The sequence below is a fragment of the Poecilia formosa genome, unplaced genomic scaffold (assembly GCF_000485575.1).
Source record: "Poecilia formosa unplaced genomic scaffold, Poecilia_formosa-5.1.2 Scaffold0, whole genome shotgun sequence".
In the NCBI taxonomy this organism is placed as follows: Eukaryota; Metazoa; Chordata; class Actinopteri; order Cyprinodontiformes; family Poeciliidae; genus Poecilia; species Poecilia formosa.
Window position 1 is genome coordinate 1896278 of NW_006799939.1, and position 12207 is coordinate 1908484.

The 12207-nt window shown below is 40.1% G+C and overlaps 1 protein-coding gene across 4 annotated transcripts in view; it reads right to left on the reverse strand.

The window, feature by feature from the left end:
* Positions 1 to 12207, reverse strand: part of LOC103133844 (RNA-binding motif, single-stranded-interacting protein 3) — a 139929-nt gene that overhangs the window by 55902 nt on the left and 71820 nt on the right. For all 4 annotated transcript variants that reach the window (XM_007546064.2, XM_007545986.2, XM_007545902.2 and 1 more), the window contains one exon: positions 8868 to 8959. In XM_007546064.2, coding sequence (XP_007546126.1) covers positions 8868 to 8959 — 92 coding nt within the window. The remainder of the gene's footprint in view (positions 1 to 8867; positions 8960 to 12207) is intronic.

The following is a 12207-nucleotide window of genomic DNA, read 5'->3' on the forward strand; positions in this document are numbered from 1 at the left end:
AGAAACGATCGATGATGGTTAGAATGGTGGTCACCTCTTAGCGGATTGGAGATATGATAGGTTTTTGTGATCTGTCCAGACCAGAATGGGGTGCTCAGCTCCCTCCAGCCAATGACGCCATTCTTCCAGAGCTAGCTTGATTGCCAGGAGATCCCTGTCCAACACGTTGTAGTTTCTTTCGGCCGGCAAGAGTCTATGGGAGAAAAAGGCACATGGGTGAAGCTTATGGTCATGATCGGTGGTCTGGGAAACCACAGCTCCGAACCTGGTATCGGAGGTGTCAACCTCTACCACAAACTGCTTCTTGGGATCGGGTTGGATAAGTATGGGTGCGTGTGCAAACCGGGACTTGAGTTCGGCGAAAGCGGCATCAGCTTGAGGGATCCAGGCAAACACCTTCTTGGTGGAGGTAGAAGCTGTTAAGGGAGATGCAGTTTGGCTATAGTTGCGTATGAATCTTTGATAGAAGTTAGCAAATCCCAAGAAACGTTGTAGTCATTTTCGGGTCTCGGGTTTGGGCCAGTCTAGTACTGCCTTTATCTTATCTTCTGAAGCTCTTACCTGTCTGCCCTCAAGAACGAATCCCAGGAAGGTTACTGACTGACGGTGGAACTCACATTTTTCTGCTTTTACGCACAGCTTGTTCTCAAGGAGCCGTTGGAGAACCAAGCGGACGTGTCTTTGGTGTTCAACGAGGGACTTGGAGTAAATCAGGATGTCGTCTAGGCAGACGAACACGAAAATGTGTTAATAAAGTCTCTGAGGACATCATTCACAAGAGCCTGGAAGAAGGCAGGAGCGTTAGACAATCCAAAGGGCATGACCAGATATTCATAGTGCCCCATGGGGGTCTTAAATGCAGTCTTCCACTCATCACCTTCTCTAATACGGAGAAGGTGATAAGCGTTTCTGAAGTCTAGCTTGGTGAAGATGGTTGCGTCTTGAACGCGCTCGAAAGCTGAAGATAACAGTGGTAATGGATGCTTATTTTTTATTGTGATCTGGTTTAATCCTCTGTAGTCTATGCAGGGCCGTAGGGACCCATCTTTCTTCCCCACGAAGAAAAACCCTGCGCCTAATGGGGAAGACGAAGTGCGGATTATGCCAGCAGCGAGATATTTGTTTATGTAATTCTCCATTGTCTGTAGTTCGGTTCTGGAAATGTTGTATAGTCTGCTGTTGGGTAATGGAGCACCAGGCAGGAGGTCAATGGCGCAGTCGTAAGGTCTGTGAGGTGGTAGAGATAAGGCTTTGTCTTTACTGAAGACTGTAAATAAATCATGGTACTCACTGGGAATGGAGGATATGTCTGGTGGGTCCACCTCTGTCTGTTCTGTCGGGGAAGTCATGACCAGGACAGCAGAATGAAGGCAGGTGGAGTGACATTTGGTGGACCAATACTCTATTTTGGCTTCGGTCCAATTGATATGGGGGTTGTGTGCAAATAACTAGTCGAAACCCAGAACTATGGAGGAGCTGGCTGCGGGAAAAACAAAAAAGGTAATCTCTTCGGTGTGGTTACCTGAGATTAATAGGTGTAAAGACTTGGTACGATGGGTGATTTGTGGCAGGTTCTTTCCGTCCAGGGCTGAAATGCGGAGAGGGATGGGGAGTGGTTCAACCTCGATGGCTAGTTGCTTGACTATTTCAGAGTTGATAAGGTTTTGTTCGCACCCCGAATCAATGAGGGCTGACGGGGGAAAAGACTCGTTATTGTTGAACAGGGTGACAGGAATGATGATGCGGGATTTAGATGATTGTGACTCCGGCAGTCTCCCCGTCTTTACTGCCGGACCTGCGGGTTTAAACGAATGGGACAATTAGCGATAACATGGTTAGGCTCACCACAGTAGAGACAGAGCCGAGATCGCATCCTCTTCTGGCGTTCCTCTGGCGTTGGGCGTGTGTGTCCCAGTTGCATTGGTTCAGGTTCTGGAGCTGAGGGAGAGGTAGGTGAATGCTGAACAAAAGACTGACTACTAGTCTGAGGAACCCGTGGAGAAAAAGTCCGGCGAGACCGCTCTCTTGCTCTGGAGCGGATTCGGTTATCCAATTTTATTGTTAGGTTTATGAATTCGTCGAGAGTCTCTGGTTCATCTAGAGTTGCCAGTTCATCTTTAATTTGTTCATTTAATGCATGGAAAAATGCGCTTTTAAGTGCAGCGGCATTCCAACCAGAAGCAGCAGCCTTGATTCTGAAATCAATAGCAAAGTTGGACACACTCTTCTGGTCCTGCTTTAGCCCATGTAAATCACGGGAGGCTGAAGTATTTTCAGTTTCTTGACAAAAGACTTGTTTCAGTTCTTTTAGAAACTCTGGAAATGTACATCCATAATTCAAGGCTGATGTAAACCGGGCTTCGGCCCATTCTAAGGCTCAACCCGTCAATAGGGATAACATGTAAGAAATTTTAGCGTCATCATGGGGTAAGCTCTGCGGTGAATGGTTAAAGACTATATTACACTGGAGAATGAAACCTTTAACCTTCTTTACGTCACTTGAAAATTTATCTGGTGCAGATGGATGGACTTCCGAAAACATGGAACGATTCGGCGGATCAGGAGCCACAGACGGAGTGGATGGAGTGCTAGGAACCTGCTGGACTGAGCTCTGTAGAAAGTTAGAGTATTCTGTTAATTGACGATTTGTTTCTGCTTGGCGGTTACCCAGTTCTCTTAACGCGGAGTCCTGGGACTGAATTAGAGCGTGTTGTTCAGAAAAAACCCTTCTGATTGTGTCCGCTGAGGTTGCAGTTTGGCCTGAGTGTTCTGTCATGTTGGTTCCAAGTTTCTTCACCCACATGCGAGAACACAATCAGGAGAGGCAAGTAAATGAACAATAATAAGTTTATTGAATCCAGGGGAAAGGGGAATGGGAGAGTGGTTGAAAGAGTCTTTCCAGGAGTAAACAGACAAGGTCTAACTTGGAGTGGATGATTATGGTTGCTGGCAGAGCGCTGGGTAAGAGGGCTTCGTTGGAGGGTGGACAGGTTTGTAAATAGCTGAATGAGCGGAGTCTGACTAGGTCCAGTTGTAAAGAATCTCCAAATGGGTTTGGGCACGGGCAGGTATAACCTGTGGTGTCACGAAGGGGAGTCCACTGGAGACGGACCGAAGACGGGGGAAGGCGAGCACACGAGGAATGGTGTCCAGCTGGTACAACTAACAGCGTTGTGGGAAGACACACGAGGGAGGAACTCACGAACAATGGGCAACTTCAGCTCACGCAGAATCCCGGGGCAGACGGCACACTCGGGGAACAACGAGGAGACAGCGGGTTCACCAAGGTAAGCAAACACTCAGGCGACGAGAAGTCGTTCAGCCGCTGCTTATATACACCCAGACAGCGCTGCAGGAACCGCATCTCTCCAGGGGCTCTGTACACTGGCGGCATCTGGTGGATGCCATGGGAAGTAGCAGGTACTCCAGGAAAATAACTCAACAAAAACCAAAAAGGGAAAAGAAACAAAGAACAAAACAGAAAAAACACAGATCCTGACAGTTACAATCAAATTTGACTGTCATGAGGTGTGTGGTTGGTGGTGGTGAGGAGAGACGCAGAGAACCCAGGTATGGTGAAGATGATGAGTTTAATGATGAGCTCGAAACAGTCCAACAGGCAGCACGGCAGAGAGACAGGCACACAGCCAAATACCGGTAGCAACTGAATATAAGACTGAAAACGAGAGCTGAGTCGACACAGGACTTAGTTCAACTGTGAGCGACACACGCATAAGCACACTAGAATCTGAACGACGACACTGACTACGACATAGACAAGGACCCGATGAGGAACACAGACAACAGGTGGGTTTAAATACACACGGGGTAATCAGGGGAATGAGACACACCTGGGGAGCAATCAATGGGGAGGACAGGACTGAGACTCACAGGAACAGGACTACACAGGAAAAAACTCAAAAATAAACACACAGAAACATGGATCGTGACATTGACTTTTCCAGTTTTCTTTTCGGCTGATGAAAGCATTACAACATGTGTGTGAGAGCAGCTCTTCTCAAAAAGTTATCAAACAGTTTGTGCATGAACAACAGAATATGGAAAAAAAAGAATGCTAAGTGATTAGATGCTAACTTGTAAAATAAATCATGACTTTTACATACACTCACTCACACACACCCCCACCCACAAGAATACAATTCATCTTTTCCACTTGCACCAGTTCTGGGTGCCTAAGAAGAAACTCGGTCTCCTTTTTTGGGGGTGTTCTTACAGTACAAACAGCTTGGACAAATTTAGACGCATGGTCAAATGTGTTCACGTATCCAAATAGTTGCCAGAGGACGGGTATATTTATGTAGGAGGGGATTTAAGACCCATCTTGGGTCTTATGATTAAGGACCCTTAATACTAGAAACACTGAAGAGGTTTAATAACACTGACAAGAAATTTAGAACGCATAGCATTTTATGACTATAAGCAAATAGCAGCTCTTTAATCTTTTAAGCAGTGCAATGCGTGCAGCAGTAAAACAACAAAATCAAAGAAGGAAAGGCAAAAGCAATTAGGAAATAGCAAAAGAAACAGAGACATGCAAATGTTAACAGCAGAAGCTATTTACAAATTAAAGAAAAACACTGTAAAAAATAAATCACCTAAAATTATATAAGTAACAGAAAGATTCCACTTTTTTTTATTCAACTAATAATTCATTTTCATATTTCTGCATAAGCTTGAGCACTACATTGCACAACCGTCCATGTTGTAATTTTCCCACTTTCTTAGATCAATTATACAAGACTCTGTTTTTTTTCTTTTTTTTGCTATGTGTGAGATATTGAGTCTCTAGGTCACTATAAACATAGGCACATTCATTCAGGTATCAGGTGTCTATGTTTGAGAGGACCAAGCCATTTTTCTCCTGTGCTATGCTGTCATGATGGAGTCCTTGGAGAATGTTTTAATGTAAGAAAATGTCTGTAGAGCTGCAAATATTCTGTAAGCAACGAAGCATCTTGAAGCATGTTTGAATTACTGTTTTTTTGAGACAAGCAGCAGGATGTAAGCCACATTGATAACGAGGGTTTAAGTGTGGGCTTAACCTCTACAAATCTGACAGTTTGATCCTCCTATCATAACCTACAAATCATTACACCAATATAATTTAATATGCGTCTGCTTCATCTTCCTGCCACATTTGTCCAGTCTATTTGGAGGTCGATCTAAACGAGGAAAGAACTTTTCATAAGTTAAGTAAGAAAAATAAAATAAAATCTTGCACTTTATATCCTGTCATTTGTCTTTTAAAATCTGAAACTTTTTTTTCAAAGATGGATCTGCTTACCTAAATGTTGTCAGTACACAACCAATTCCAACAAGGAACACGTCATGATATCCTGACACTTTAAGATCTAAGAAAAAGAAGAACTCTTAAATTTAACTGGAGAATAAATAAAACATATTTGTGCTAAATATGAATGTATCCACATCCATATGTGGATACATTCATATCCACATGTGAATGTATATGGGAACAAGACAGAAACGGCCTCCTTAGTGAAATGACGGTTAAAAACAGCAACAAAAATGTGCTTTACTCTCGATTTGAAACTGAATCAGTTGTTTAAATTTGGATAAAACTGTCAATAAACTATCTGCACATTCTTCAGTGAAAACTACCTCAAGATGACCTCCCGTCTTTTAGAGCCTCAAAGTCTTCCCAGTTCCAGCACAACCTTTACAGTCCAGAGATTTCTCTCAGAAGCAGAACCTCCTGAGACTGAGAATGAACCTTTGGCTCAGGTTCAGCATTTCCAGTCGCAAAGTCGAAAATATCGAACCAACCCAGAACTAAAAGAACTTCAGGGAATGTTTGTATCGGAGCAAGTTGTTTTACAGTCTTCCTGATTGTATTTGCAGTTTTCACAAATCTCATCCTTTGTCCACTTTGAATATCTTGAACAAGTGAGGAAGACGCTTACTGACTTATGTCAAAAATTAAATGGCTGATCAGTTGTTGTTTTGTTTAGCTTATTTGGCTTTCAATCATTTTTCATTGCTTATAAAAAAACAGAAATTCTGCTGTCAGACACATTTCTGGTCGTGAAAAACATGAGACATCATGAGTAAAGTAAAGGAGCGCCATCCATCACCTCTATTAGGATAAACCTGTTTTAAAATGACAAGCTGCAATTAGAACAGATATGAAGACATCCGACCCATGCAGATAACCCGACTAATTAACAAGTTACTAATAATAATAATTAAATAAATAGCTAAAGATTGTAGATAGTATTAATTTGGCTGTACTAATCATTTAGCAGGTCTGTGAATCATTTTGGTTTTCTGTTTTAAATAAAAACAGGTACAACGAGTTCATGGCAGGCATTTTTTTTTAGATTTTGTGGTGAAAGGGATGTTTTTTATTAGTAACTTGACAGGAAGAAGAGCAGAAAGAGAGGCCAAAGACATGCAGTAAAGAGCCCACTTCTGTAGCAGTACATTGATTAAGCACTACAACCTGATTGTGGTGGACCTGCTCTGACACAGTGCCACACAATACCCAGCTAAAGTTTTTTAATTTTTTTTCTCAACATTTCCCAAAGCAACAGCATTTTTGCTCTCACAATCTCACATCAGACTATGTCTAATGAAGACAATTTAAAGAAAATAATAAGCATTTTTCTCCCCAGTTTAATTAAAATCAAGATTCAGCGAAACCCAATTAGCGCACCAACACAAAATGCTACACGCTGGAGCCGCATTTGAGTCAGCTAGCTGCACACTGCAACAAAACTAGGTGGGAAATGAGTGGCTTTCTCCATAATTAGCTCATGACACAGTAAGAAGTATGTGTAATTTCATTTGGAATTGACTTTTCGCCCTCTATTCCATCTCTCTGGAAAGCCTAATCCCTGAGGCGTTGTAGGGGTCTTCTTCCTAGAACACCCGCTAAACACATCACAACCCCTCTGCTGCTAATGCTCGCGCTCCGAAATCCGTTAGGAACAAAATGAGAGATGGGAGGCTAATGAAAAGAGGTTTAATGGAAGGAAATGGCAAAGGTGGCCTAGAGGTTTGCTGCTGTTTAATTCAGTGGGATGCTCCGGCTGCCTGAAGACTGGCCCATCTTAATTGTACTCTTCTGCCTCAGAAAGGGAAGTATGCGGCAATAAAGTTACAGACAATTTACGCTGAATTTAATTTTCTTGGATTACCCAACCTCTTCCAGTGTCTATTGAAACTTCCTTCAGGTGGTGATATAAAAACCATCAGCCATCATGCTTTCTGAAGGAACGTCCCATTTATCAGTGTCATATTTTAACCACTTCCTAAATTGGGTGCCGGTGGATAATGAGAGGAGTGTTATAAATGCAAGGGATAATGCTAGAACATGGAAATCATCCATATTATCACGACATCAATACATTGTTTCCACTTATGTACAGCTGCTCTGCGTTACTACTAGATGTTTTGGGGAAAAAACCGTCGTTAAAAAAACTTCTATAGTTCCTTTCATTTTTTTTTTTGTTTTAATGTAGCAACAATTTGAATTCTTAAAAGTCACCCCTAAAAGAAAAAAAAAATAATTTTAACACCACACATTTATGTTTATTGGTAAACATCTCTCTATCCATTTCTTAGCTATACTTTTTTCCTTCACTCTTTAGAAACTCACAAAATGTGACCGTGGCCTCAGCCACTACTACTGCACAGCTAATTGCTGTCTGAAAATCCTAAGCTTTGTATTTTGAAGCTATCATCGTAGACCTGGGAGGCAGATTTGACCACAGCTATGCAGGTGTTTGACAGATTAAAAAAAACAAAAAAAAAACGAAAGTTTAGGACCCAATATTTCTTTAATAACTGGATGATTTTCAAGTGGACCATAACGATTAGAAGGAGTGAGAGAGTCTTGCTAATGACACCATAATGACTTGTGGGTAAAATTCATCACCTTTGAGGGTGTCATTAAAGAATCTGACATTGCTCAATAGGAGTTTATTTGAAAAGTGCTTTATATCTGTTGCTCAGCGGCCATCAGACGGGACGCAGTTCCACCACTTTTGAGATTTAGTAAGTTTGCTTAAGACTTATGTGCAAAGAATAATAAAGTTGCAATCCTGTCTTCTCACCTCTGTTTAATGTTTACATGACACACATGAGATTAAAGAAGCAGAGATCCACCATCAAGTTGGGAGAATCTGCCAACACAACAACCATTAGTCTCCCACAAATTGGATCTTCACAGAAAAGTAGCAAGAAGAGAGTCTGTTACTGAAGACACCACTCCCATTTTGAAAAAAGTTGGCAACAGCGTCATGCTGTGGAGATGTTCTTCTTTCATGGCATGAATACAATTGCTAATTTGGGGCAATATTTAAAAACTGATATTCACAAATACTCTTCATCCAATGTGAGAACAAACTTGTTTTTGTTGTTGTTTTTCATTTTTCTTCATAAACGGGCACAACTTTGTGCTTCTCTTCCGAATAAAATACATGATTTTGGTTTTAATTTCACAAAATGCAGAAAGGTTCAAGAGGCATGCAAATTCTGTTTTAATTTATAATTAAAACTGAAGAAATAGGAATACTATATCGGAGAAAAAAAATAAAGAGACTATAGGATGAAGGATGGCTTCCAATTTTACTGTCTTGTAAAATTCTTGAATAATGTCAAAAAGAAAATATACATTACGAAATTCACCAGTTGCACAGTATGCTATTTAACTCAATGGGAATGGCACCAGTCAGTCCAATATAAGTAACCATTACATACAGTAAGCCCAAAAATCACTGTAGAAATGTTTATCCTCTATTGTGTATTTTAGGTAGTCTTCTACATCCATGAACACAAACCCAGAAGTTCATCAGACCAGAGGGAGCGGGTGAGATGAACCTTACCTTCGCCATCTGTGCCTGGACTCCACTGGCTTTGAGCGAGGCCACAGCCTTCTGGGCTGCCGCAGGGCTGTCAAAGTCCACAAAGCCATAGCCTGCACACAGAAAACCAAACAAGAGAGGTAAGAATGAAAAAGAAAACAAAAAAATGAAACAAGTGATGGGAAAAGAAAGTAGTCTTAGGACCAAACAGAACAAAAAGAACGAAAACAAAAAGCTGGGATCAGAGAGAATTCTCAAATATGTTGGCAAGCAAGTGCAATTCTGCTCAGGAAAGAGATCCTATTTTGTCTTCAGCAAGTTGTAAAATGTTTTAATGTGTCAAAATCTAGTCAAGTCACATATTTCATGAAAACTTCAAAACTGGCTGATTTAGATTTTAGCCTAGGATGTTTGATTGGGGATTCAATTTTCAGCAAGTTTCTGTTTTTTGGGGGGGAGTTGTACGGCCTTATCAATGTTTAGCTATATGATTTACATTTTGTCATTTGATAACATCAGTATCAGACTGCGTTTCATGGAATGCCGCTCTATTTCTGCACTTCATATATTTCCTGTTTTTTGTTTCTTTTTTAAACAGAGTGCATTATTTATTTATTTATTTATTTATTTAGTCTCTGTTAGTGTCCGTGCATCTGTTAGAGCGCTGGGGCCCGGGGGACATGGGTTGGGCCCTACAGGAAGATCTGGAGGACAAAAGGTCCGAACGCACTCATAAATCTCCACTTTCAGAAATAGTGCATGTCCTAGATTTACTAGGTCACATGGCTGAAAGCTGGGAGGAGATGTCAACAAACAGACAGGCCGTCCTCAGTCTCTCTGAAACCAAACGGACAGATTGCATGCGCTTGTGTGTTGAAAATGTGAGCAAATTACGAGAAACTTATGCCCCACGGATGAGGGCAAAACATCAACACTCGAAAAGAACAATAACTGACTGGGCTGAGTCCTAAAACAAGTATGCAAACCTGATGTTTACAGTATAACTTGCTACAATTTTTAATAAAAAATGTACTTAGAATGAGGGATTCACTCTTGCACATTCACCCATAGACAAACATTTCACTCGCAACATCTGCTCCCATCTTTCTTTCCTTCTTCCTTCTCCCAAATTTGGAGCCGCACTCTGTTTTGCTGATAAGCAGCAGATTTTTTTTTTCTTCTTTTTTTTAATTGTTCAAAGGCAGCAAGCTGCTTTCACAGCAAGATCTGCCCTGCGCACGCAAATATTTATACGCTGGCTAATGAGAAAACCAGAATTTTGCCAAAATAGGGTTACGCAACCTCAGAAAAGAGTATACATAAACATACAAAATGCATATGCAATTTACTCTGACTTGTAAAGACAAGCACAAATACAAAGATAATAAGGGAAGCAAGATTTTTAAAAATATGGTCTATGTGCACAAGAATTACAATGCTGCTTATTTATCAATTTTAGTGCAAGAAGAGACAAATGCCCATCTTACGAAGATATCAATGCATACAGTATTTATCACCTTGATAAAATGTCCTTATTTTATTCCGCCAGATTTAGAAAATGTTGGCATTTGTTACTCTGACGGATAAGTTACTGTTTAAACACAGAGAATTGATTGATTCATCACATAATATGCATGCCAGGCTGATTTATTCCTGTGTAGCCTGGATAATGATCTCTGCTTGAAAATCGGCGAAATGTATATGCCTGAATGATTAAAAAATAATGGCTAATTAAAAATTTAGAGCAGGAAAGCTTTAAAGTTTCTATTAAAACAAAAACAGACACAATTCAATAAATAGCTGTTTACAAGTCTGCAAAACCTTTAAACCTCTTTTCTAAATAATCCGTTCATCCGGTGTCTATGCCTGCTTGTCCTTGAAGGATAAGATGGTGTCCGTCTCTAGAGGTCAAAAGGTGAGAGGTCGGGTACAATCTGGACAGGCCGCCAGTCTGTCACTGGGCAGCATAGAAACACAAATACCCATATAAGAACACATAAGGTTCTTATATGGGTAAAACACACTGGGATATGAAGTTCCTGCTGAAAGGCAACAGTGTTGCTAACTGAGCCAATGTGGGTCTCCACTTTCTAATTAGGCGCAGCTTAATTAATATACAAGTACTGAGAAATCTGCTGTTGAGCAGAATCAGACCATTTTACACACAAAATGAGTTTTTAAGAATAAATTAGGTGTTGAAAAATAAAGTAAGAAAAGGTGCAACAAACTTCTCGGAACAAAACTGTACTTTGAATGAATGTCAGCAATTTATTCATACAGAGCTATGAGACTCCATCAGAAAACAGGAAGCTAAAAGGACCAACGGTAACAATGCTCTGTTTTATTCTTTTGACGAGTCAAGTTCTGTTACTGAGAACCCTGAATTTGGATATGTTGGCCGAGTTTTGACGATCTCAAAATTAAGGTAAAGATCTGACGCAACCATGGTAACGCAAACGGCTTGCATCGAATAAGCGTGGTAACCACAGTAACTAATAATATAAGATGCTGAAGATAGTTTAAAGCTACAGAGCCAACTCACACAGTGTGACGTCGCCGCTAATGACTGATTGATTATTCATGATGTGGAGGCTGTCTAATATTTATATGGATTGTTCCATAACCTGAGGGATTGCATGATATTTGTTGATGAGGCTTGGTGAGCCAGGTCTGTAACTTTCAGTTGTTTATGAGAAAAGGTTGTTTTTGTTTTTTTTTAATAAAGCATGCATGCATATTTTAAATCACAGATAATTTCATTTTAAATTAACAGAGAAAGCAGAAGAATGAATTTTGCTGCTGATTATAGTTCCTGAAAAAAAAATGCAAATTGACAGATAAAATATATAAAAAATATTTATTCAGCTCAGTACATCTCTACTTATTATCATCATCAGCATTTTTAAGTTAGGTATGAATAGTTCATGTCAGCTGTTTGAGTTAGGTTGTCCTAGAGTCATTTAAAAAAAAAAAATAAAAAATTCACAAGTCAACTATTTATATAGTGCCATAACATATTTTGCAGATAGATGAACTGCATTTTTGATTTTAAGAGCCCTCAATTTTTGCAGTCATTTTTTTCCTCTGGATTTACACCTGAAACATTGATATATAAAGTGAATGCAGTAAACTGCTTTTAAATAAGTTCAAAGCCATTTTGTTGCATTAGCTCAGAGTAAAAAAAAAAGCTTTTTAACAAGGCAGTAAAACTAATGAGAAACTAATCAGTAGTATTAACACACAATAACAGATATGGAAAATTTATGACTCAGATAAACATAGGAAAGTCCACAACATAATCCTGAAATACAACTTTTACACTCTGTTTCACTGAACCTTGAGTTGCAGCTGGCCAGAGCAA